Source organism: Crocodylus porosus, unplaced genomic scaffold, assembly GCF_001723895.1.
Source record: "Crocodylus porosus isolate Cpor-Errol unplaced genomic scaffold, CroPor_comp1, whole genome shotgun sequence".
Classification (NCBI taxonomy): domain Eukaryota; kingdom Metazoa; phylum Chordata; order Crocodylia; family Crocodylidae; genus Crocodylus; species Crocodylus porosus.
The window spans coordinates 5,928,122-5,953,870 of record NW_017728927.1 but is presented as its reverse complement, the minus strand read 5'-3'; the positions used below and the strand labels follow the sequence as shown (position 1 = coordinate 5,953,870).

Below are 25,749 nucleotides of genomic sequence, written 5' to 3'. Positions count from 1 at the left end.
AATTAACCCAGCCTCACACAGGAAGGGGAAGTGAAAGGTAACGTTCCAGCACATCTCGGTGTACAAAGCTCGCGCCTGTTGAAAAGCCGTGGGCCTTGGATGAATGTGGCTCGCAGCCTTTAATTTGCCTGTTGATTGACACTTCCCCTGCGTTCTCTTTGCAGTTTGCTGCTTCGTTGTGCACAAGCGGTGCCATGAGTTTGTTACTTTCTCCTGCCCCGGTGCTGATAAAGGCCCTGCCTCTGATGTAAGTAAACCCAACTGTTCCTCTCCTTTGCCCTTCTGGTCGCTGGCCCCGGGACAGCCGGTCCCTGCTTCCACCACCACGTGAACGCTGCATTGCAAGGTTTGCACGTGAACAACACTTGGGTGCAACGGGCTCTTAATATTGTCTTTTGTCCACAGCAACCTTTTTGGACTCAACCCACTGCCCCGTTAGGCTCGGCCCCGGCGGGTGAACTGCCAGCTCTTAGCTTTCACTTCTTTTCAGCAGCGGAGAAATATTAGAGCAATTCTTCTGTTGCAAAGAGCTCGGCCCGCAGCCGGTCAGCATGGCTTGACCCCCTGGATTCCTGTTTGAAATTGCCGGGTTGATCTTGTGACTCGGACACGGGGGGTTGCGCACCTAGCAGCACTAATATTGCACCCTTAAGAGGATCCTGGTTGAGAATCCCTGGTCCAGGTCATCTTCTGTGGTTGCCGCTGTTGAGGAGAAATCCTCTTAACGTGTTTTTGGCTGACGGTGACACAGGCAATCTCATACGAGCTTCTGTTTCTGTCCTGCTTGTGGTTGGGATCTATTTGCATGGCTTTTTTTGAGTTTCAACTCAGAAGCAACTTGGTACTTGCTGGGCACAGAAACCCCCTTGGCATCAGATCATGCAGCAGGGAGGTTTCTGGAGAAGATCAAGAGCCTGCCTTCTCGCTCCTCTCTGCTTTCAGTGCCTCGGTCAAGTTGCTCCCTCAGTCTCTCTATCATTTAAAATACTATTGATATGTAACGTCAACCGGCTTGAGCTGCCTACCTCATTGTTGCAAAGATGAATTAATCACTAAGTGCTGCATATTTATTTTAATTGCCCAGAATTTGACCTGTGGACGTCTGCTGGGGTTTTCTCAAATGCCTACGGCTCCTCGTGTAGGCAAAGTAATTGAGAGAACAACCCTGCCGTTTTAAAATGTTGCGCTCCCGGGTTGCTAACCTGCGAGGTTAGCGCCAGGGAATCTCTCGGACCACGTCCTCCTGTCGCGATGCCCGAGCCCAGTCTCTTGTTCACGTGCCAACCCTATCCACTGGTCCAACATTTGATGAGAATTACTGCTGGTAGAACAGAGACTCGTTTTGCTAATACGCTGTCTTTCCTGATTATCTTAATCCTGTGGGCGTTTATCAGTGAAAACATACATACTGCAGTTAAGATTCCTGACAAATATCAGCTCACAGGTTTAATTAAAATTATGCATGTGTTTGACACATCCTCCTCTGTTCACCTGGGGAAAACGGTCACCTTCCTGCTTTGCGTGGCCCGCGTCGCGCCCTTGGATGCGGTTTTCCTCCAGAGGTCTGCCAGGAGACTGACCAGGTAACGTATGGAGCGGTGCAAACGCTTCCTCTGGCCTTGTGCGCTACACGTGAGGCCTGGTAAACTATTTATGATGCAAAAAAAAAAAAAAATGCAACCCCTCCACCATTTCCAAAATCAGCTGCTCCGAAAAAATCGGGAGGTGCTTTTAATAGGGACTCTTCATTTTCCTCCTCCCCCCCACCCCGTTGAATCCCAGGGTACTGGGCAGCGTTGGGTGCAGAGAAGCATGCCTGAGTCATGCTTCCCTGCGCGGTTCTGCCAGTATGCCTTGGGTTTGTCTGGCAGTTTTGCCTCTTTGCCATGGAAACTGGATAATTTCAGGAGCTGCTAGGAGAGAGGAGACCGAATCGGAGAAACTACAGTGCACCAGGACTGCAGTTAAAAATAGCAGCAGTGGGAACGGAGAGGCTAAAGCCGAACGGGTCGTGGAGGCTGGATAAGCACCGTCATCCCATTCAGGACCGAGGGGGAAGCCTGCATTAAATGGGGCAGTTTGTGAAGGGCAGCTGCCCACGCCACGCCACGGTGCCGCAGAAGGGTTTGTTGGCTGCTTCCCCCCAGGCAGGTCTTGATTTTGGGGCAGGAAGATTTTTTGGGTCAGGGATGTAATTTCTGGTGAAAACAAGGCCCGCTCCAGAATAACCAGTACCCTTGCCTGGGATGTGGGAGGCTAGCCCAGTTGTGGGGCTCAGGACTCGGTCTTCCCTTCTGTAGATGCGTGCCCAAACCACTTGGTTCTTCTCTCTGCCTTCCCACCTGCTTCCCTTTGAAAGGTCTTGGCTTTGTTGTGATGCCGAAGACTTGCAAGCTCATGGTTTCCTGAGAGTGGAAAGTGGTTTCCTGCCCAGCCCTGGATGACGGCATCTGTCTGGGCCTGGGAGCGAGTGTCGCACGCTGGGGACTTCCCCTGTGGTGCAGCTGGGCCCGTGGATCCTTCCCTCCTAGGAGCATGTCGGATGCGATGCCGATGGGCGGATCGTGTCTGTGGGTGCGGGCGCCTCGAGCCTTGGTGCCGCTAGCTCTGGGCCGGCACTTGAGGACTGCGGGACTCCATGTCATCACGGGGGGGGCTCTCGGGGAAGTCTCACGGCCCCCGTAGTCCCATGGTCCCTGGGATTTGCTGGCAGCATGCAACTGCGGGGCTGGTCATCGCGGCTAGGGTGGCCTGCGGTCAGTCCGGTGGCAGAAGCACCCCTTCCCGTTCCCACCGTCCTAGCCCGCTGCTCGCACCGGAGCTGACCGGCAGGACCGGTGCCCTTTCTGCTGCCGCGGTCGATCCGGTGTCTCCTGCTCCTGCTCTTTGCCCTTCCTGTAGGTCAGTCTTTGAGCAGCTGCCGTGGAGCTGAGCAGAGGGAAGACTTCTGGCTTCGGTGTGCATTACCCCTGCTGCGAGCAGGACTCGCCATACCATGCAGTCTGCTTCCCAGCAGGGCCGGGGACCTGGCAGACAGCCTGGTTTTGCTGATTTGCAATGCACCTTTGGTCTGGGCAGGAACGGAGCGGCAGGCTGCCTGGCAGCACGGACGCATTTGGTGTGGGCAGGAGGACAGGGGCCCCAGCCAGTTCGTTCAGTCCTGCAGCTAAGCCAGGCTCCCAGGGTTATGCTGACTTCTCTGGGAGCATCTCTTCGCCGTGCTAATGGCTCAGCTCTCCAGCTCAGAGTAGTGCACTTCAGGGTATTGTCAGCCACACAAGAGCACTTGACGGTGTGGCCCTTCAGTTGCAACAAGGAGGCTTGGTGGAGCTTGATGGTTTTGATGATCTGGCAGCGGAGGGTGACGCCGGAGCACCGCGTGCAGCTTTTGCACGTGGTCAGCCAACCTGGCCGTGATGTCTGGGGGCCGAGGACTGCTGGCTGCCGCGGTAGTTGCTTTACAGGCGCTGGGCTGGTGGTTGCCAATCCCCAGCGGCTGATCTGGGCAGCCGGCGGATGTGACGGGCACTGATATTCGGAGACCTGTGAGGTGCGTTACATTTGCACGGGGCGTTGCACTGCTGTGTAGGCTGCCTCCACCGCAGAGCTGCATGGCCGCGGTGCGAGCAAGACCGCCGGCTCGCGGCACAGGGTGGGCATCCCGTCTGATCTCTTCCCTTGACGGCGCTCTGATGTTGGGGGTGCTGGACTGGGAGCGTCCTGCAGACCTTGGCAGGTGGGTAATAGATGCGTCTCGGCCGCGGTCCCCCGATACCCGTCTAGGTGGTGTAGCAAAGCCTTTTCCTCAAGCGCTGCTCGCTTTCTTTCGGAGCGTGGCCCCCGCGGACCTGGGTTTTGCTTGTGTGCATTGTGAAGGGAGAGGCCAGTTTTCCTTCCCCTTCTGCACAACGGCCTGTCTCATTGACCGATGGATTTTTCCCATAGGCACTTTGCCTAAGACTATTGCCGTTGTGGTTCAATGCTTTCTTTGATGTAGGGGAGATTGGCTAATTACAGTCAATTTTCTAATTGTTGAAACTTATGAATTAGTAACTGGAGAGAGAGCAGAAATGCAATAAGAAAAACAACCCGAAAGACGATAATGCCTACGAAATATTCCTTTCCTGGGGACAATTAGTCTATACTATTGAATGCCATAGACTTTTACATTTTTTTTTAAGGCCAAAAGAGCCTGTTATGGCCCCCTGCTCCTGACTGCACAGGCTGGAGAAATCCACACAGTGATTCTTACTTAGAGCCATTTATCGGCGCATCTTGCAGTCATTCCTGCTTTGTAGCACACTGCAGTATTTATACAATAACGGGATCTTCACCGCGTGTGGCTTGACTGCAACATCTGGGCTCTCGGGATGTGGTGAGAAAGGAGACGTCTCCTTCTCTTGGTGAGCTCTGGGGGCTGTGCACGAGTGGGCTTCTGCTCCATCTGCAAGGGCTGGCACGGTGGAGGGATTTTGAAGAGGCCAGAGGACCGTCCCCTTGTTTTGAAAGCAGGAATTTTTTCAGCCCAGGTGCTTCTGTGTGCTGAAGGACGTCACGGTCCCTGCGCGGCAGGACAGTGCTGCTGCCCCCCCCCAGCAGACAGGGCACCGAGACACTGAACAACCAAGGGATTAATTAGTAAGGGGACTTAGGTGCCCCACTCCCACTGCCCAAGTCATTTCTAATGGGCCTTTGGGTGTTTAAACAGCTTCGCAGATCCATCGCAGAGGGCACGCCTGCCTGTGTCACAGCACAGATGCTCCTTGCACACCTGCTCCCGTCACATACTTCAGGCTCAGAAATACCCCAGCAGAGCTGGTTTGGAGGCGCCCCGGTGACGGGGCTTAAGCACCTGGGACGGGTCTCGAAAGCTGCTGGAGCCAGGGGACGCGCCCCAGGCTGCTCCGGTGGTGCAATTCCAGGTCTGGGGCCTGGGAGTGGGAGCGGGAGAGTTGGTGGCATCTTCGTCTGTCTGCAGCACGTTGCAGCAGGCATGCCCTAAAGTCGCACGAGACTGCTAGGGCTGCCGGGACACGAGCCCAGGTCTCCCATGTGCCCTCCAGGCAGGTAACTTCTTTTCCTTTCAATTCGCCAGCCTTTATCTATTATTTTTTCGATAGACAGCGCCTATGAGAATGGAGCCTGATGCAACTGTTTCCCATGCTTGCCCTTCCAAGGTCAATTTGCAGGCTTATTTTGTATAAAGAGAGAGGGGACATTTTGGTGTCCGTGACGTGGAGTGAGGTGGGTAATGAGGGCAGAGGAAAGGGACGTCTAGCGTTGCCCTTTCTCCCCAAACAATTGGTCCTGTACAGCACACAATGAGAGTATCTGGTGGAGCTGCTAACCGACGCCGCGTGGGACCTGGGCAGGGCTTTCTCTGTCCTTGCAGGAGCTGCCCAGGCTTGAGTCACCGATGGTAGCTAAGAGGCCGAGGAATGGTTTCCCACTCCCGGGAAGCATTTCCTGACGTTCGGCATGTGTTTGCCCTTAGCCAGCGTTGCGAGAGCCTGGCCCGGTTGGGGCCCAGCTCCACGCAGTTCGGCTTTGTTCCTGCTTGGCTGCGCGCAGCACTTAATGAGCTTAAAGAAATGAGACGGTGAGCTTAACTAGAGATCCTGTAATCGCTATCGGGCTGGCTGGCGGAGGGAGGTGCACGGGGGCCGCGTGTCTGACGCGCGATAGCACGGCTGTGTCTTTTATACCTGCGCCAGGCATTGAGCACGCACAGAAAAGAGTCCGACTGCGATGCTTCCAGATAGCCACGCCGGCACACCCGGTCTCCCGACTCCAGTGCCTTCATCATTAAACCTCCCCATCCTCCCGAAAAATGCATTGCTTGACTTGTCTTCCAGGTGCCGTGAAACGCCCCGCTCACTGCATCTTTGGCAGCACAATCAAGACCGGTGCGCTCTCAGCCTGGCATTCGCCGCTTCCCGGGGAGCGAGAGGGAAGGGGGAACTTGGTGTCTACCGCCCGTGGCACCGTGCCGACCTGCTCTGCAGTACCTTCTTGGCAGGCCGTGTTGGATCCCTTGCCCTCCTCCTCCCCTCCCGCGAGGCAAGAAACCCCAAGAGAAAGGAAGGCCGAACCACGCTCGATGGATCCGGCTTCCTGAGCAGATAGGCAGAGGCGTGCGCACGTCCTGTGCACAGGGACGGCTTTACTTTTCAAGTCACCTCCATCTAAACGCCCCCAGAAAGAAGGCTGCAAAGGCGCCTGCTGGGCGGACTTCGGGCCCATCCACGTGGCGTGTGCTACCTGTTGCTCCCCCCGCCCCGCACATGCAGCCGTATTTCATGTTCCTAAGGGCTCGTCTTGGGGTCGCTGGCTTTGCCATCAGCAGTTCGCCCGGCTCCTTGTGGGATGGCCACGGTTGCGTAGGATCGGTGGGGCACGCGCCCTGGCATAGTGCTGTTTTTACAAAGCTCTCGGCGGAGGAGATGGAGTCGGGGGCTTTGCACGTCGTTTGCTTTCACGTGCCTGCATCGCTGCGGAGCAGCCTGGCGCTTAGGGGGTTGGAAACACAAGTGAACTGTTTGCCTCAAAATAAGCTGGGGGGAGATGGCTGGAATTGGCCTTTGCTGTAAGAGGCACGTGCAGCCGTTCTCCATGAAAGGAAGCGCTCGATCCATCCGTCCCATGCCGCCCGCAAATGCGATGGCCGTCGTACGAGTCGCGGGGACTGGAAGCGTGCTGGCTGAGATCCGGCGCCTGCTGCATCTCCAGAGTTTCCTGTTGTCATTTTGGAAAAAGCCATTACACGGAGCTGCAATCCCGCGCCTCTGGAGCATGACTGATTTATGAGCCTGGCACGGAGGTGAAGCGGGACCTCTCCCACCGGGGGCTGGAAATAATAGAAAGTAGTCAGCAGGCGCGATTACGGCAGCAGACAAAATGAAGGAGTCTGAAATGGCTGAATCAACCTTAATTTGGTTGCGTAAGGGTTTCTGATGGGGTTTGGCAGGGGGAACGTGCGGCACTAGATGCCGCCACCCTCGCTCGTCTCGGCGGCCAATACTGCTTCCGCTTGCCTCCGGCCACCGGCAGCCTCTCTGGAAATACGGCGATTTCCCCCGGATTTAATTTGGCTCTGGGCTCGCTCTCCTGTGCCTAACCCGTTGCATTGCCCTGCCTCCCATTGGGACCGTATCCGGCTTTCCCGGCCCCTTTCCTCACCTTCTCAGCGCGGCTCTAGCTGCAAGACTCGATCCCCGGCAGCTTCGCCGCCGAGCAACCCTTTGCCCGAGCGGGGCAGGGGACGCGAGCCTTTTACTGCCGCCCCTCTTGGGAGCGCGGCCGAAGGTTAACAGGCTGTGGGCTGCCTTTTCCTAGGACGGGAAAGGGCTCAATTAAAACTAAATTGCTTCATTTCAAGAGCCACTGCTTGGTGCCAGGGCGAGCGTAAAGCGTGTCGATCGAGGCCTCCGTTGCCTGCTATTCTCGCCTTTATCCGAGCATTACCACTGCCACTGGTGCTGCTGGCAGGTGAAGGGCAGCCCAGCTGGCATTAATTAATTTTTAATATGTTGTTGTTGCAAATAAAGGCAGGCAGGCAGATGCCTGGGCATTTCAAATGGGGAAGAAAGGCTTCTCCTCGTCTCACTGGCTTTCTCCCCCTCGGCCCAGCGACCGCTGATGTCTGGCGCGTGCCTCCAGCAGCCGTCGCTCGGGAGAGCTGGAGAGCGCACGCGGAGCAGACTTGCTGCTCCCGGTGCTGGGGAGGATCAAGCTTCTTGCAGCTGTCTAATCCTTAAGGAGCTTTAAGTCCAGAGACCGAGAAATACTTTGGCACATGGAAGTCTCCCATCCAGCCCGGGAACCGGTTGAGGCCACGGCTTTGTTTTGCCGAGGCCAAGCGAGAGCTTTCCTTTTCGCTAGAGATGTTGCTAATAACCGTGGCATCGTTCCAGATCAACCTATAATTATGTCAAATAATGATAAGGTCTAGGTTGTAGCAGTTTCGTTGTGCATTTTCATGGTAATGCAGCGATCTGGTAACTGTGGGATTTAATTGGTTTTTAATATTCGTGAGAGGAAAGACAGATAGCAGAAAGAATACAATGTCTAGGATTTGCCTAAACCTTGCAATTGACTTGAAATATCCTTGGGATTACTCTCCATTACAATGGGCCATATGTCTCTTGTGGTGCATGAAGGAGTCTGTGCTGTGCCGCACCGGCTTGCTTTCGGAGACGGTTGCCGCAAAGTCGCCAAACTAAAATCAAGCCAGCTTTCCAGTTAACGTGGCGATCTGCATGCCAGCACTGGCATCTCAGGGAAGACCATCATCTACTGCATTTTGAATATGAATCGCAGAAATATAAGTTGATTACATTTTATAGCCGTTTCTCGGTGTCCGGGTGCGGGCCAGGTGCCCGCGAGGACTGCTTTCTATCCTGGGGCTGTGTGGAGCCGAATGCCGAGCGTGCACCCGAAGGACGAGCCTGTGAAATGTTATAGCTGCTCATATACACACGTCGGGACTCGGGAAGCCGTCTGAGCCTTTGCAGATGAGCGCAAACCTCAGCAAAGCATTTGTCAAACGTGACACTAAAACCATCCCCCAGCCCTCGTTTTAAATCCTTGCTCGTGAAGCAATACAGTTCAGCATGTGACTGAAGACAGTTTGAGCAATACTTAGTGCAACAACGCCTCCTCTGCTGGGAGCAGGATTACCGTCGGCGGAGGTTTTAGGGTGGCCGCAGCTAATCAGCGCTGTCTTGTCTGAAATAGGCCACTTGCCCCGAAGCTCCCAAACGAAGCATCCCAGTGCTGGGGAGCAGCCCTGGTACTTTACCCCAGGTGCCCGGGAACCTCGTTGGTCCTGAAATCTTCTTCTGGATCTAGTTGGAAAAAGCCCCTCTTCTTCCCCGGCAGAGGCCCGGCCCAGCGTTTCCAGCGTGGAGCTCGAAACCCGGCTACCTTGTAGGACCCGTCTGCCCTTGCTCTTTGATCTCGCGGCTTTTTGCCCTGGTTACCGTCGCTTCAGATTTCAGCGCAATCTGGCTCCGATCCTGCAAGGTGCTCGAGCCCGTGTTTGAATAGCGCCGCTCACTTCCCGTAAAGCATACGGTCGTTTCCCTTACGCAGATGCTGAAAGCGCTCTGCAGGATAGGGGTGCGACCCGGGGGAGACGCTGCCATTTAAACTTTTCAGAGCATAATAAAATAACCCGGGGGAAGAGAAATGTCCAGTCTCTTCCCGTTCTCAATGGGAACTCTGACTTTTGGTAAAGTCATCCTTATGCTGGAAGCTCCTAAAGAGAAGTGTGTGTGCGCGCGTGCACGCGTGTAACCTTGCAGAGCCTCTTCGATATGAATGTCAACGTCTAGGAAGTAGGGGATAATTATACCGACGTGGCAGAAAGAGTAATCATCATCTTTACAACTCTGCTAGACCTGGGTGGATTTTCCTGGAGACAACAGCGGGCATCTCCGGTGCCAGGACCACGCGTCCAGTCCCTGCTTCCCAGCACAGCGATGCCAGAAGACTTCGAGGAAACTTTTTAGAAGATCTCTTAACATGGACCAAAACTCGCTTTCCCAGCCTGGTTCTGAAAAACGGCTGAATTGTTTTCACTGAAACATTCGAAAAAGTGAGGAGATGCACGGAAAACTTCAGCAGGGATGACTACAGTACGGGAAAGCATTAAGTTGCTGAAATCGGGCGACTTTAATGGAACATGTTAGACAGCCTTAATTATAGGTGGAGCCGGTGGTGACATATGCAATAATTCAAACTGCAGACAAAATAATCTCTTTGGATATCTAAAATGACCCTTTCCACATTCTCACGTAAATGTTGTTTAATCAAGGTCTACGAACGAGTGTTCGATTTGCTGCGGGAAGGTGGCAAGCCAGTGCAGTTGCAGTTCACTTTTTTGGTTTTGTTTTTTTAATCTATACCTACATTGCTGGGGAAGTCTTTGCAATACAGGCATCATGGCATCGACGGCACACTGGCGTTGGTCGTCCACGCTCTGCTCACCTGGGGGAGAGTCATTCATCTTCATCTCGGCATCCCTGTCTTTCACACCGGCTTGCGGGAGGGCCCGCTGGCACCGGCGTCGGTGTCGTCTGCCGAGATGATGGATGGGTTATTTTCTAAGCAGTTAACGCTACTGATGACTGCCACAGACGCGGTGTATTAAATTTGTTAGCAGCGGGTGTGTTTTGAACTGCCTTGGAGCTAGAAAGGCAATGGGTGGAATTAGCCTGGGGAGGACGGCACGGAAAGCTAGCCCACCTGCACCGCCGGTGCTTGTTCGGGGTATTTTAGGGGAGCTACCACTTCCTCGTTCCCTGCCAGCTTCACAAAATCCTGGGCTGTAGCTGCTGTGCGTGGAGCCAGCCAACGTGGAAACCCATCGTCGGAAATATCGAGCTTGCAGCAAAACGGGCAGCCCCGAACCGCAGCGGTGCCCTGAGCAGGTTAAGGTGGAGGAAGCCGGTTCCCTTTTCTGCGGATTCTGGTTTGGGTTTTTTCCCCCAGGGCTGGCAGCAGGGAAGGACAATACATCTCCTTCCGACGTAGGTTGCCTTAGTAGCGCGTGAAAACCGGCTTGTCCAGAAAATGTATGAAGGAGCTGGAGGCTGTGCGAGAAGGGCAGGCTCTGGCCGCGGTCTCGTTGCCTCCAGAGTCGAACCGTGGCGTGCCGCAGAAAGCTGCTGGATCGAGCCGGGCCCCTGCCGCGAAGGCACCGGGCTGGGCTCTCCGACGACGCTCGTCTCGATACCGCGTCCCCTTTCTGCAAGCCCGTGACTGGCCGTGATAGCGGAAACTGCTCCGTGTTGAATCCTTGAGGTTTTCGGTCTTCCCCTTTTCGCGTGGGATTTGCTCGGGTTAGCGGAGCAGTCTCGCATCCAAGGCGTAGCCTCCTCGTTCGACTTTTTGCCGGTCGACGAGATCTCTGTCGCTGTTTCCGTTTGGCCTCTGGCGGTCTGGTGTCGCCGCGTGGTGCTTTGCCCTTTCAAACAGATGCTTCTGGGACCGCATCGTTTGCAAAGGCTGTAAGGAGATTAAATACAGACCTTTGCATGAGAGGAAGGCTGCCTAAATACTGCAAGCCGTCTCTGAAGAAAAAAGAAGGTCCTGGCTCCTGTTGCTTCAGGCGATGCTCGCTTTCTGGCTATTGCAGGAATGTTTCTGGGCATAACGCTGTTTCCTGCCACCTTCTAACAGTCCTGACTCTGAGCATTCAGCAGTAAAATAAGCAGTGGCTGGTGGCAGTGGGAGGGGAAGATCCCTAAAGCAGCCTGGGCTCGCGTCTAGGCCCTTTGAAAAGGAGAAGGTACACAGGCACGACTGAAATACTACCGCACGTTGTTCGACTCGGACACGCAGGAGTTGCTCGAATGCAGAGGGCATGTTAGCGGTGACGTTTGGTTCCTGCCATTAAACAATTTAATTTGGGATTTTGGTCATTGGGAGCCCGCCGGGGGCTGGGAAAGGCGACCGAGCGGAGACGAGGGCAAACGCTCCTTCGCACGGCCTCCAAGGAGGCTCCAAGGGAGCCTGGCTGCAGCCATCTGTCATCCGAGCGCAGAGCGAACCCTGCGACTCGGTGCAGTAATAGCCGCGGCGATTGTTGTAAAGCAAAATCTGTCCACAATGTGCTTTGGCTTGCACGGGCTGTCTTCAGAGGCCATCACAACCCCGCGCGCCTTTTGACAGGGCCCATATGTAAGAGAATGCTGCAAAATCGCAGCAAATGAAGGCCAACGGCATAATCAGTAGGTTAATCTTTGCGTAATTAATCCCGCGTAGTGGGGATCTGTGGGATCGAATGGCCGCAAACACAAGCACAGTTTGGCTTTTAAGTTTTAAGAAGTCCAGCTTCATTGTCCTGTTGGTGTGGAAGCACTTGCTCTGGACACCGGACACGTCTACGTGAGATGCTTCATGCCATTGGACTAGTTGTGCTAACGCACAGCAGACGAGTCCAGTCCCTTGAAAAGCATCCGCTGCGCGCTTGCGCAATAGTGCCAATTACCTGTTAGTTGTGTTGCAGGTAATTGGGGTGCATTAACGAACATGTAGATGCACCCACCGACAACAGGTGGAGGAGGAGATGTCGGTCCACAGCAGGCGAGCAAGGACGAAGCGCATGTAGCTTGTTTTATCAGATGGCTGCATTTTTTGTAATTTTAGCCACTGCCGTTGACGGGCATTGCTGGTCCGACGGTCTGGCACTGGCGTGGGCTCCGTTGGGCCGTGGAGCCACCCTTTAGCCCTCAGTCGAAGGGGGAAGAGAAGAGCAAGAAGGGCAGGGCCATCCAGTCCCGCGCCGCGCAAGATGGCACCGGGGCCTGTTGTGTGGGGAGCGAGGGGCGTCCTGGTCCAGATCCAGATCCAGACCGAAAGCCCTCGTGGCCTCATTTTTGCAAAGCTGCGATTATTCTGCAGCTCTCCCATCTGTTTCTCTTGGGAATCGGCTCCCTGCTGCTCAGCTGAGCTTTCTCGCTGTTGAAGATTCAGCTTTTTATTTCCAGTTATGTCCTGAAATCTAATAAACAATTATTTCCTCTTAAACAGCTGACAAATTTTTCCTTCTCTTTCTCCCTATTGTTCGCTGTCAGGCCATTTTGTGCGTCTGTAGAACAAGCTGGACTGGCTCATTTTATTATGTGCCACAAGGGAGTTTCCCAGGGGCTATTTGAGAATAAGATGCACCAGTATTGATTTCCGAGTCCTTTAGATGCATGTAATTAGGTGGAGGCAGCACATGGCTGCTGTGCTGGGTTACTACACTGCCATTATGCTGTAAAATTGCTCTGAAATTTATTTTTAAAAATGCTCTTTTTATATTAGCTGCTTATCAGTACTTCAAAAGGGAAGGGAAAAAAACCCCAGCAAGGCTTTCTTTGGACTGAGCGAAGGGAACATCATTTCAAAGCTCAAATTCTGAGGCTGTTTTGCAGAGTCCAGCAATTTGGAAAGTTCAGAAGATCAAAATCTCACAAACCATCTGTGTACTTGCGTGCCGAGCCAGTGGCCGGGGAGGGGGGATTGCTGCTGGGGGGTAAATCGGATAAAGCAGCTGGGGGGAAGCGGGGGCACTGGGCGCTTGTGGCTGCACTGTCTGATGATGGAAGAACAACTGGGAAAACTTCAGTGCCTTTAATTCACCGGCTGAGATCAGATAGCGGGGCAGCCCCTCTCCCCGGAGATGGGGCGTCTCATTGCACAGCGCGGCCAGTCATCCCAGGCATCGGTCCCGGGGGGATGCAAATACCCCCATCCTTTCCCTTCCCGTTTGAACGTCCCGGATCTGAAGATGCTGCTTTTCCCAGATAATACAGCGCTTGGCAGGATAAATATAGCAATTAATAAAGATGAAGGCTCATTATCCGACGCTGGTGTCTAACCCTGGGTGAGTTAGATGAGGAGCAAGATTCACAATGTATATTTAAGTGGCTTATAAATAAATGAGAACTTTTACAGCTGGGAAGTCATCTGTTTCAAAAGCAGCAAACCCTAGCCATTATAGATGCACCGTTGGAAGAGAGCCGTTCCCCCATGCTGTCCTCGGGCTACATCCCGACTGACGGGTAAACTTCAGCAGGATAAAAATATAAGAGAAGGGAGCGGCAGAAGCGAACGAGCCTTGGAGTCTGACTCTCCGAGCGCCTCCGATCTGCAACGAGCTGCCGGGAGCTAATGGCCCCGCGGTGGCGGGGGGTGAAGCCGGCTGTTCTCCCACGCTCCCCTCCGAAGGACTAGGAGCTTCCACAAGCCAGGCACCCCCTTATTTCCCTTTTTGAGAGAATAATTGCAAAGGGAGGAGATTTTTATTCTTATTCCACTTTTGGAGGTAACTAGGGGGGAAGGCCGACCCTGGTGAAGGCAAAAGCAAAACCAGGGATGTGTCTGCTGTCCAGGGTGCAAACTCTACCAGTTGTCCAGGGTGCCTGCCCCAGTTCAGGCGTGCACGTGTGCTGGTCAGCCTGTGCCGGGGTTGTGGCTGCCCAGCACCCTCGGCTCGCGCGCGGGGTCACCCCGTGAAACGCGAGCGCTGCGCGCGCTGCGGCGCGTCCTTGGGCACGGCGCGGCGTTTCCCTGCTGGGGCGGCCGGCGGGAGCTCCCTTCCGGCTGCTGAGTCAGAAGCGATGTTTTTGAAGGAGCCCGTTTGACAAAGCTAAAAATATCCCTTCTGTCAACAGCTCCCGTAGGTGTGCGCCAGCTGCGTGCCCCGCTCGCGGGCCCGCGGTGCAGCGTCTCGGCACCAGCCTATTAAAACCTCAAGCTGAAGCATTAATTATTGTCTGCCCTCTCTTTTGCAGAAGAGCTCTGCAGGATCGGCCCTTTCTGGGGGGCGTTGAAGTGTGTGTGTGGGGGTAAAAAGTCAATGCCAGGTCCCCAAGCGCCCGTGGCTAAAGCAGGGTTTGGCGGCGTGTGAGGTTCCTCATCCAGGCGAGATGCGAGCTCCAGCAGCCTGGGGCTGGAGCGGTTGATGGCCTTTCCAAGCAGGGCATTGCAACCTCAGGCAGGCTGGAGATCCTGCTGCGGGCCCGGAGGTTTATCTAGCAAGGAAAGCGAAATCCTGTCCGTGGGCTCGTGGAGGGGACCGTGCATGACACTGCCCTGGTTGTGCCGTACTTTCCGGCCTGGAAACGTGAGGGGAAACGATGGCACACCTAGCGCTGCTGTCTGCCTGGAAGCTTTTCCAGAGACTGAGCCTAAACCTCCCTGCACTTGGTGCCCTGCACCCCTCCTTGCCCCCTGCCCTCCCGGTCCCTTCGTCCTGCACTCTCCCACCCGTGCTGTGCTGGGGGTGTCGTCTCAAAGCGCCGGCGATGTTTTGGGGGCAAGGTGAGGTGTCAGTGCCAAGGGCCCTGCTGGCATCTGCTACCTGGGCGTCTGCTGCAGCACCTGCGTGTCCCGTGGTCCCGACAGAGTTCTGGTTTCCATCCATCTGCCTGGTCGTGGCCACCGCCCCATTGCTGCAGCTCGGGAAAACCCGCCTTCGAAGCCCACGCCCGGTGTTGAACAAGGGCTCCGGCCCCACTTTGTGCATCCCGGCAGCATCAAAGAAGCATTAATGTAGGTGAATCGGACCCAGCAGCTTTGACCGGCACCTGGTTCTTGCTTGTGAGAAAGCAGAGACTCGTCCCTCGCCGTCAGTGAGGAGTGAAGGGGCTCAGCTAGTCCAAAGGCTTTTGTGATCCCGCAGCCCACCCGCCTCGTCTGTGCCCCATGCACAGCCCCTGCCTCCTGGGGGGCGGCACGCACTCGCTCTGGAGGAGCAGCCCCGGGTTAATTAGTCCACCTGTCAGAGCTAATTGGCAGCTCCTGCAGCTGCTGCTTCCCAGGCTGGAGCCAGCGAGCAAGGCGTAGCCGGGAGCCACGCCGGCTTCAAGCGCCTCCGTAGGACGCCCCGAGGCAGCATCAGCAGCACCTGGAGCAGGGGGGACGGAGACCCCCGGCTCTGGAGGTAACGTGCTGCCTGCAGCGGGGACTGACCCCCTTAGCTGGGGGCAGGACACTTCCCCACCCAAAAACCTTCCCTTGCTGCTCCTTTCCCTGCTGGCTCCCTTTGCGCCTCCGTGGGCTCGTTCCTTTTTATGATGATTATTTTGCAATACTTTGGCAAAAGCCAGGCAAGCGCCCGGGCACGCAGTTACCGGGACCAGAGAGCAAATCAGCTGATCGGTAACACCCGCCGCCTTGCCGCACGTCGCTAGAAAAGAAGCTCCTGAATTGGCACATCTGTCCGTTCAATGGGGAAATGTATGTTATGCTAATTATAGCTGGCCCACGCTGCTCGAAGAGATTAGGGGCACGTGGCCATAGAGCCTCGGTCCGTCAAAGCTGTGAGTTGAATATTCGCTTCGTGCCAAGCTTGCCTGTTTGGGGAGTGGGCTGCCTTCAGACCAGTCCCCAGCACAACCCCGTGCCCGGGATCCGCACGTTGCACGAAGGAGGATGTCCGAGAGCTGTGCTAAGCAGTGCTTTCCCCAAAACCCACCTGCCGTTCAGATATTTGGCAAATGCGTGCATCATCCCAACTGCACGGCGCTCTCGCAGGGACGGGACACCACAAAGCCTACCCCGCGAGTCCCCGACAGCAGCACGGGCAAACCAGGCAGCCCTCCTGCCCCGCTCAGAAACAGAAGACGGCCTCCGCGTCCGGCCGCGGGATGCTCGCAGCGCCCTCGCAGAGCCGGTGTCTGCTTCCGCCGGTCCCTGGCAAACGCAGCGTGCTGCAGCTCGTACCCCGAGGACAACGATGGACTGCACCGCCCGGGGCTGTGACCCAGGCTTGCAGCAGCTCTGGGTAAGAGAAGGTCAAAGTCCGAACTGCAGCGCTTGCTATAAGTCTTCAAATGCAATAAAAGTCCCTTGGTGGTATTTCCCAGCCCTCCGGGAAGAAGCTGCCTCTTCTTTAAAGGCTTCTTGTTCCTGTTCGTTAGATCCCGGGTGCTGCGCTCTCGTCGTTGTGTGCATGTCGTTGCATCCAAGGAAATTCTTCTGAAAAGAGGCAGCGATGCTTTTTTCTGCCACAGCACCCTCTGAGGAGACCAGACCACACAGGAACCAGGCAAGGGCTGTCGGAGGTATCCCAGCACCCGCTGGGGAGCGGCCTTGGATGGAGGGTGGTCTTGGAGATGACCCTCGGAGGACTTGGGGCTTGCTCATGACCAGAGCTCTGCACTGGCAGCCCATGCAGTACGGGTGGTGAGTGGCCTGCTCTGGACTAGGACATCGACAGTGGAAGGAAAAGGGATTTAAAATCAAGGTTGTTGTCCCATATTTCTCCATGCCTTGGAGGGGAAGGGACGCAGTCTGTCTTGGCCTGCTAGAGATGGGAGGAGCTGCTGGTCATTCGGGGACAGAAGCTTTTCCCAGGAAGATCCGCTCTCTGTGGACCACCTCGGCCATTGGCAGCCCTGTGCCTTCGTAGGCGGGTGAACGGAGCGTGCACGTTTCCTTGGAAATGGCAACTGGATCGCGGCCCGTTTGGGCGGCAGCACGTCTCGCAGTCTGGAAATAAATGGGAGATGCCTCACGGCGTCTTCGCCGTTCTGCACAGGTCTCCATGGAGGGGGGCTGCGGGGCTGGCCAGCGCTCTCCTCCTTGTAAAAAGAGGCAAACCCCACCTTTTTTTGCAATCCTGGTTTTGAGTCTCTCGATTGCTTTATACACAGCAATCTAATCAAAGATTAAGTCCTCTCAGACTGTGGCTGGTGCAAAAATAGTCCTTTGGAGGAGCACTTTGGATGCTCTTCAGAACCGGAGCCTGGGCTCTGGAGAGGTTTGTTCTCAAACGGTAGTCGCCATGAGCCGGTGGCCTTCAGCCCTCTTGTTTTCATCCACCGAAGCAGGTGTGCTAGCAGAGGGCAGGATTTCAACAGAGACAGGTCAGCTTCTGCCGGGCCACTCTCGGCTACCTTTGAGACGCTTTTGGGAGTCTTTGCCGTGGCCAAAGCTTTCTTGTTGCAGGTGCAGGCAGGTCCATCCCTGCCAGGGCTGGGGTGCCGTGATGGAGCAGCTTGGGTGAAGCTTTCCTTGCCGCCCCTTGCAGTCCCCATGTAGATAACGACACGCCGCGATCTTCGGTTTATACCTCGTCGTGGCAGTTTTATCACTAATGTGCCACGGGTTTGGTTTTTCTCCCCAGTAGGAATGCAACCTTCTTTCAGCTTAATTGAGAGCCGTCCTGGTTTGCGCAGGGTTTCTTTCAATGGATGACTGGAGCTGTTGTTGCTCGAGTGGATCAGTGTGTCCCCGGGAAGAAATATTCATTTAAAAAATAAATTCCCTTTCTTGTCTCTCAGGCACAGCCCCAGAACGGTATCGTGCTTCGCACACCAGGACTCCATGGGGAAGTAAATGCAACTTGCCTGTCTTTCCTCAGCTGCTGGGAGGCTGATCCTGGGCTCCTACCTTTGCACAGATGCACCTCTGGGGTCGTTTCCCAGGACCCTCGGCCCGTGGGTCTGAGCTGGGTGCACGCAGACCTGGTTCCTTGAGTGACATAAAGCCACCACAGCCAGTCTGCAAGAATGACCTCCACATCCCCCAGCTACTGGCTTCCCCTTTTGAGGGGGGTTGTAGCTCACCCCAGGGCTACGGCAGCAGCCGGCATGGCTGGGAGCTGCTGAGATGCTCTGTGCCCCTAGCAGACTCCCCTCAATACGTGCCCTGGGAAGCGGTGCCTGTGCCCCTTTGCAGTAACTTCTAGGAAACTTGTAGGCCCTTTCCAAAGTGTCTCATCTCTCGGGAGGTGCCCTGGGCCAGGCTTTGGCATCCCGGCATGGGACGTCGGAGAAGCAGACGTCTGCAGGCAGATCAGCATGGCAAGGGCTTTTAGGTTACAGAGCAGAGCTGGGTGGTTGATGGGGAGTTTTTCCCCAGGAGGCATTAGCCAGCGATGCCGGCAGTTTGCTGCGTGCCGCGTATGTGTGAGAGCCCTATGGGGGGAGACTATTTATAAGCTGGGGGTGTGATCTCCGGGGTGGAAGCGTTCCCATAAATAGCAGTTGCACTTGGCTGATGTGACTCTTCCTATGTCGAGTGCACAGTGTTCCCGCCCCTCCTCCTCCTCCTCCTCCTCCTCCGATCGAACCGCTCCAGGGAGGCCTTTTGGAGAATGACCTCTGCCAGACTCCTCCTCTGCCTTCCCTGCGCTCCAGCAGTGCCCTGGTGCTGGCCACGCGTGAACTGCTTGCTGCTTCAGAGGAAGACACAGGGTGCAAAGCACAGATGCTACATGCACCAGCCACGCTGGTGCTCAATAAATAATGAGTGCGTTCCACAACTTCAGCTGAAGAGCTTGCTCGTGCTGCTGCCAGTGGCCTCCGTTGTGCAGCTGGTGTCAGCATCAGCCTCCTCAAAGTGCTCACCCACGTGCCCTGCCGCCGCTGGCCCCACACGTCCGCCACAGCGAGGGGTGAGCTCAGGGACGTGGCTTCTGGCTCATCCCAGTCAAAGAGCGGATGAGGGCGATGGTCTGAGCTTCTGAACAAACGGCTGGATTAGGACGAGTGGATAGGGATTGCTTGTCAGGCCCTCGGCGCTGGGGAAGTGTTGTGCTGCCTAAATCTCTAAGCTCCTTGTAACACGTGGATTTCCGTGGTTTTCCTCCCTGTGTTTGTGTTCACAGTGACTTGCATTTTCTTATTTGCAGGCTCCTATTCGGTGGTCCCCCGTATGACACGAGCTGCACAATTTCACCTGCTTGCTTCAGTACGATTACAAATAGCTCGGTCAGGGCCATGGTACTCCTTCCAGAAGGGCATCCAGTCAGCAGCCTCCTCCTGACCTATTTCCCCTTCCTCTTTGAATATGCAGCGACACCAGACATATGGGGTCAGTGGCCGTTGTTGCTTCCCTATCAGCCAACCGGGCCCGTAGGCGCCGTACCCTTGGAGAGGAGCTGGGGGCGTTTTTTTTACGCAGCTTTGCAATCCCGAAGTTTTCCCAAGTGTGCAAGTTTCTCCTCCCACTTCTTTCACGCTCCCCCTGAGTTTCACTTGTCTCTCATGTCTCGTCGCCTCTGCAGAGAGCACAGAAGAATTTCAGCAGTACAGTATTACTTAACGAACTAGCTTTTTGGTGTCTGGAGGTTTTCAGAAGACAGGTTAATTGTTGTTAACCCTCCGCTTCTCAGGCTTCCTATTATCCAGCTGACAAATCAGTTATTAAAAGAGCGAATCTTACTTTCCAAGTCTGAGCGAGGTTTGCTTAGGGTAAAATATGAAACGTCTTCAGTTTCGAATGCAATTAAATTTGCTGAAGCATGGATCCAATACCTTGCACTTAACCAGATTGAATTAAATGAAGTTCAATTATTTGCCCATCTCTCCAATATCGCTTGAGTTGTTGGGGGTGTTGTGAAAGGAAATGTGTAGTGTATCAAAGTGATTAATTCAACCAAAAGCTTAAATGCAATAAGGCTGAGAAAATTTAATTTATTGGGGACGTATTGTATTGACAGCCATGTTTAGCTGAGGCAGGGAAGAGCTTTCCAGCTCCATTCTTCATCTTAGTTATTTATTTCAACTTATAATGCACAGAAAAGGTGCCTTTCTTAGTGCCTGGGCACCTATCCAACCCATTAGAAACCCAGGAAACTTAAAAGATTGAACCAAGAGCTACTGCTTTCCCCTCAAGCCAGCAGACCGGCAACCAGCAATGAAATCAATGCAGTCCTTACCGGGGTCCCGTTCTCGAAAGCCCGCGTGGGAGGTCGTGGAGTGTGCCCTCCGCGTCAGCATTGTTTGGGCTGCGGGAAGTCTGCTCCCAACCCAAGGCCCCCGGGAGGAAAACCCTGCCGCGTTGCCTGTCGTACGCCCAGGGGCTCGGGGAATACCTGGTTGGGCTAAAACGGTGCCAGCAACGTGGATCTAGGGTCCTCTGGTGTAAGCTAGACGCCTGACAGTGCACTCATTGCCTAAGGAAGAAACCGGGCCCTGGCAGGGGAAGACGAAGGATGCTGTTGTCTGCCAGGCCCAAGCACAGCAGGAGCCCCACAAGCAAGAAACCCTGCTCCTCTGATTTGCGGCCCCAGCACGCTGGCCGTGGCTGCGTCGTTAGTCTTGCACGTCGAGCAATTAATAGAAAACGAGGGTTGGAGATCACCCAGTCTGATCCGCGGGGCCCTATACCGAATGCATTGCGAAGCGGAGAGGGACGCATGGTTTTCACTCCGGCGGCAGGTGGACGTTGAAGAAGGGGTTGCAGCGAGGCCCCGAGATCCTTTGCCGGGTGTCCGGTGTTTGCAGAGGTGCTCCCTTCCCACCAACCAGCGCCACGTGGATCGAAGGACCCTCCTTTCGCGTGCGGACAGCCGTCACCCTTGCGAGGTCGCGGGCGTGGGGCTCGGGGAGGCCGGCTGGGAGGAGCTGGTCGTGTCTCAGCAGTTTAGCCGCGCTCGCTCTACGGGGAGGAGAGCTGGGAGCAAACCCTGGGAAGCGCAGGTCGAAACGGCTGGAAGCCGCGAGGCTCGCAGGGGTCAGACTGGCCGCGGCGTCGGCGCAGGCTGCAGGTCCTCGTCGGGCTGGGCAGAAAACCGATGAGGGTTTGGCTGGGACGCGGCGGGCAGGCTTGTCGTCCTCCCCAGAGGGACGGCGCCGTGCCGATCGAACCGACGTGAGCATCGGTGCAGGGAAGCGAAGCCTGGCTCGGGGTCCAGCAGCGCTGCCCCGCGGGCGGGAGCAGGGAAGCAGGATGCTCAGATTTGCAGCCGGGACCGGCCAGGGCGGCCCCTCACCCGGTGCCGAGGAGCAGACAGACCCTGGGCGGGGAGGAGTGACGCTCGGCGCTGCTGTCCCGCGCACAGGGCTGAGCCAAGAGCTGCGGGAGGCTGCGGGGCTGGGGGCCGAGGTTCAGAAGAAGGCTTGGCCCGGCCCGGCCCGGCCGAGGGGCTGGGATTTGCCCGTGCTTAGGAAGGACGGAGGAGCCAGGGCTGGGCTTCCTGCCGCTCCCAGCACCCAGGCGAGACGGCGACACCTCTTCCAAGCGCTTCGGGCCTCGCTCTTCCCACGCGGCGCCGTCCGCACGTGGGCGCCGGGCCCAGCGCAGAGCCGGATTTGGGATCCCTGAGATGGAGCCGGCGGGGCGCCCTGGGCCCGCCCTCGCCGTCTGGCCGAAGCCACGAGCAAACGCTTTCACCTCCGGCTGCAGACCTGGGCGCGCAGCGGGTCGTGAGGCGACGTTTCCCGGGAGCGAATACGGATCGCGGCTAAATAAAGCCTTCCCGGGCTGCCCGGGGGGTCAGTTACGCAGGGGGAGGCTGCCAGCGCCGGCGGGCCGTGGGGGCTGTTTGGGGTCGTCTGTCCCGGCTGCTGGCGGTGGTTAGCCCGGTTCCCCTGTACGGCGGCGAGGCAGGCGGATCGGAGGCAGCGGGGATGCAAGGCGCGGACTTTGTCTGGAGCCGGTGTCTGGCGTCCCGGGGCCTCCAGGGCTGTCCAGCCGGCGGCTGCGGGACGTTTTCCCCTGTCGAGAATCCCAGAAACGCTGGGTTTCACTGCAAACCGAAATGCAACCCACCGTTGAAACAGCAAAATCCCCCCAGCTGGTACTGCCTTTTGCAACCTGGTTCAAGCTACAACTTAGGTGCTATCTTCCAGGGTTTGGGTCAGTCGTCAGAGAGGGCTGCTTATGTCTTCTCTGCACTATCAAAGGCTCCTGATGCCGTCGGGAACTGCGGTGCCACGAATTCATGGATTTCATATGATTTCAAGGCCTGAATATGCTACTGTATGATGTGACCTCCCGTATAACGCGTAATGCTGCATGTGCAGCGTTGCCCTTGCACTGAGCCCGATAACTCGTACTGACCAATGCTTCCAGTCTTGATGTGGAGATCTTAAGAGATGCAGAAATCCCTGACTCCCGTGGTTTGTTGTAATGGTTACGTACCCTTACCGGCATTAAAAAACAAAAACAAAAGCAACCCACCTGCCTTACTGCCAGTGTGCAGTTGCCTGGCTTTAATTCCAGCCCCTGCTTCTTGCAGGGCCTTTCTCCCCCAGGCAGCGCGCTGGGATCGCCACCGCCCAGCATGGCCTGAGCTCTGGGAGTCCGAGTACCGCCTGGGACGGGTGCCGCTGGTGTCGGTGACTCCAAGCATTAGAAGAAATGAGTCCTGGGGGGTTTTTCCTAGGTTATTTGCTCCTGAAGAGTGGACTGGCCGGGGGTTGGTTTTCAAGCTGGAGGATGTTTGTTGGGCGACTGGTCTCGGGGGTTTTCTCTGCTCTTGCACGCTGCGGGGCTTGGCTGCGTCTCGGCGTCGCGCTGGCTCTCTGCATGGGGTGAAGACGATGTCACCTCATGGTTTCTTAGCTACGATCCGGTCGGTGAAGCCGCTTTGCTCGTTCCTTTAATTAAAGATAACCGGATCGCTGTGACCTGCTCCGGTTCTGCTGAAGTTGGTGGGAGTGGGTCGAAGCCCTGCGATCCCGCGTGCGAGGGTCTGGACGGCGCAGGGCGGTGGGTCCGGGCTGCTACGTGGCGCGAGTCCAGAATCTGTCTTGACGCTCGCTTTCTCTCTCGTTTCCCTTTCAGGACCCGAGGAGCAAGCACAAATTTAAAATCCACACGTACTCCAGCCCCACCTTCTGCGACCACTGCGGCTCGTTACTGTACGGACTCATCCACCAAGGGATGAAATGCGACAGTAAGTGAAGGCCCGCGGGGCGGAGCTGGGGAGGGGAGAAGCCGTCCCCAGGCCCCAGCCGAGGGACAGGACCAGGCGGGGTCCTGGGGTCACCAGCAAGCATCGAGCTCCTTGTCCCACGCCCGGAGGACACGCAGGCTGCCAGCCCAGCCTCGGGCCACGCTTACCCCGGCTGCTGGGCAGAGCTGGGCAGATGCGGGGCCCGGAAGGGAGAAGGGGAGCTAAGGGCCAGGCGCGTAGATAAATGATGTAAGACTCCCTAAACCTAATGAAAAGGAAAAGACAGACCGGGTTTTTCCAGCCTGCATTTGATTTCTTTCTGCCATCCGGTCTGCCAGCCCTCCGGGGAAATGTGTGAAGTGTCCAAGAAGGTCAAGGAGCTTGGTCTGGAGCTGGCTGGCCCCAGGCCTCGGCTGGAGGAGGGATTTCAGCTCGATGTGGGGAAGGGGAACGCCTGCCCCGGTGCGAAGCCGCCGAGCGTGAGAGGCGCGCTCGCACACGCGGGCTGTGGGTGACACCCCGTGGCCATCCTGCTGCAGAGACGAAACGTCCTGCGGTTTGCACGGCTTTGCAGCAGCCCCTTCTAGAAAGCACGGTCTTGCTGCTGGTCTGCGGGGGGAGAAGCAGGGAGCGTGGGCTTAGTGATGGGGTTGTCTCGCGGGGGGAGCTCACGGCTCACGGAAGGAGCGATGCCCGCGGAGCCAGCTTTCCTGGGGGAACTGGCTGAATCTGCAGGGAATAGCGTGGCCCGGTGTTTGAGAAGAGCCGGTGGCTCCCGAAAGATCAAAACGTGCTGATTTTATTACAGGAGCAGCTTGTTCACAATCTGCTGCAGCATGGCACGTGCGGAAGTATTCATGCTGCACAATCAATGCCTCTCATTATCATGCATGCATGCATGCCCATGTGTGTGCACACGCACACAGGGCCCTACCAAAGCTACCCGTGAGGCGCTCACACCAGGTGCATTTGGAGGAGCAGAGCCCCTGCCTGTCCTTGTGTCCCCCACAAACGTGCCCAGCTCGAAAAAGTCTCCTCCTCCCCCCTTTGCCTTCCCTGTGCGTGCGTCCCCCGGGGCTCTGCGAGGAGCCCGCCCCAGGGAACGCGACCTGCCCGAGTAACGCCTGCTTTCTCCTGTGCAGCCTGCATGATGAACGTGCACAAGCGCTGCGTGATGAACGTGCCCAGCCTGTGCGGGACAGACCACACCGAGCGCAGGGGCCGGATATACATCAAGGCCGACATCGAGAAGGACGTCCTCACTGTCCTAGGTAGGCTCATGCCCGCAGCAAAGCACGAGGCCCCGGTGCTCGTAGCACCTCGGTGTTGCAGTGGGATGGGAGTGGCGGTGTGGGTGTGAGGGCCCAAGGTGTGTACGAGAGGTGAGGGGGTCTGGGGATGTCTTTTCATGTACCCACAGGCCCTGTCTTGTGTTCGCTAGCTGAGCCGGTATCTGCTCCTCCTTCCTCAGCTCTTCTTTCACCTGTGCAGTGGGGCCAGTGAAGGCTATCACCATCACCATTGCAGTGCCCAGCTGTTGGCATTTTGGCATGAAAATGAGAGCGCCCATGCTCTTTCCCTAGCACCTGGAGCCCGCCAGCGTGGCAGTGCCCTGTAGCCTGCTTACTGCCCCTTTTCCTGACTGGCAAGACTTCGCAGCGTCTCTTCCCAATCCTGTTTAGCAAACCAGTGACCCCAAACCGCCTGCCCCAGCCCGTTTGCCGCTGGGACGCAGCAAACTGAAATCCCAGGGTCTGCCTTTGCTACGGGTTTGCCTCTAGGTGCGAATACGATGCAAACTGGAGCAACTGCTCCGATTCTCCCGGCGCGTTGCCTGCGGCGTAGCCCCAGAGCGGTCCTGCAGCCTCGCGAGCACGCCTCAGGGCCGTGCAGGTTACCTGCAGGTTGATGCTGCTGTTGATGCACAGGCTGGACTTTATCCCTTCACGCTTTCCAAAGAGGAGAAAGGGCAGGGAGCGGGCATCGCTGGGAGGAAAACGTGGAGCGCCAGTGCCCTCTCGTGGTCCCGGGCGCTCAGCACGGCGCGACGCCGAGGGCGAAGGCAGGCGGGCTGTTCTGGCTGGGCGATCACTGAAAATTAGGGTGGGCAAGCTGGTCAGCTGACCATCGGATACGGCCAATTGACTGGTCAGTTGTCTGCGTGCATCCAGACCATTCAAAGATTATAGCAATTTTACAACAACAAAAAAACCCTCTACTTCTTTTTGTAGTTTTCTGGATAGAAATATGATCTTTTAAATTGGTTTTTGACACAGTTCTTAATGGAAAATTTGGGCTTTTTCCGTTGGCAGTTTTTACAGTTTTTGACCTCTCAAATACCCAACCCTACTGCAAATATGGCCTTCGGATGGGGCCGGAGGACAGTGCGTGGTGGCTCTGGTAGCAGTGTCAGAGCTTGCGGGGTGGAGGGGGGCAATCCCTGACGGGCTGGGGGAGACGGACACCCATGGCCGGTGTAGGCTGGCTGCGAGCCGGGCTGGCGGTGACCCTGCAGGAGGGTTCGGACCAAAGCGGATGGCACGGTGCTCCTGGGTGGTCTCGGTGACCCATGCACCACGGTGGGGGGGTGGGCATAAAACCATATTACAAGCAGGAATCGAAGC

The 25,749-nt window shown here is 56.3% G+C and overlaps 1 protein-coding gene across 1 annotated transcript in view; it reads left to right on the top strand.

Annotated features, from left to right (window-relative positions):
- The window catches only part of PRKCB (protein kinase C beta), a 103,127-nt gene that overhangs the window by 5,430 nt on the left and 71,948 nt on the right, over nt 1-25,749 (top strand). The window contains exons 4-6 of the mRNA XM_019542125.1: nt 147-247; nt 23,014-23,125; nt 24,268-24,396. Coding sequence (XP_019397670.1) covers nt 147-247; nt 23,014-23,125; nt 24,268-24,396 — 342 coding nt within the window. The remainder of the gene's footprint in view (nt 1-146; nt 248-23,013; nt 23,126-24,267; nt 24,397-25,749) is intronic.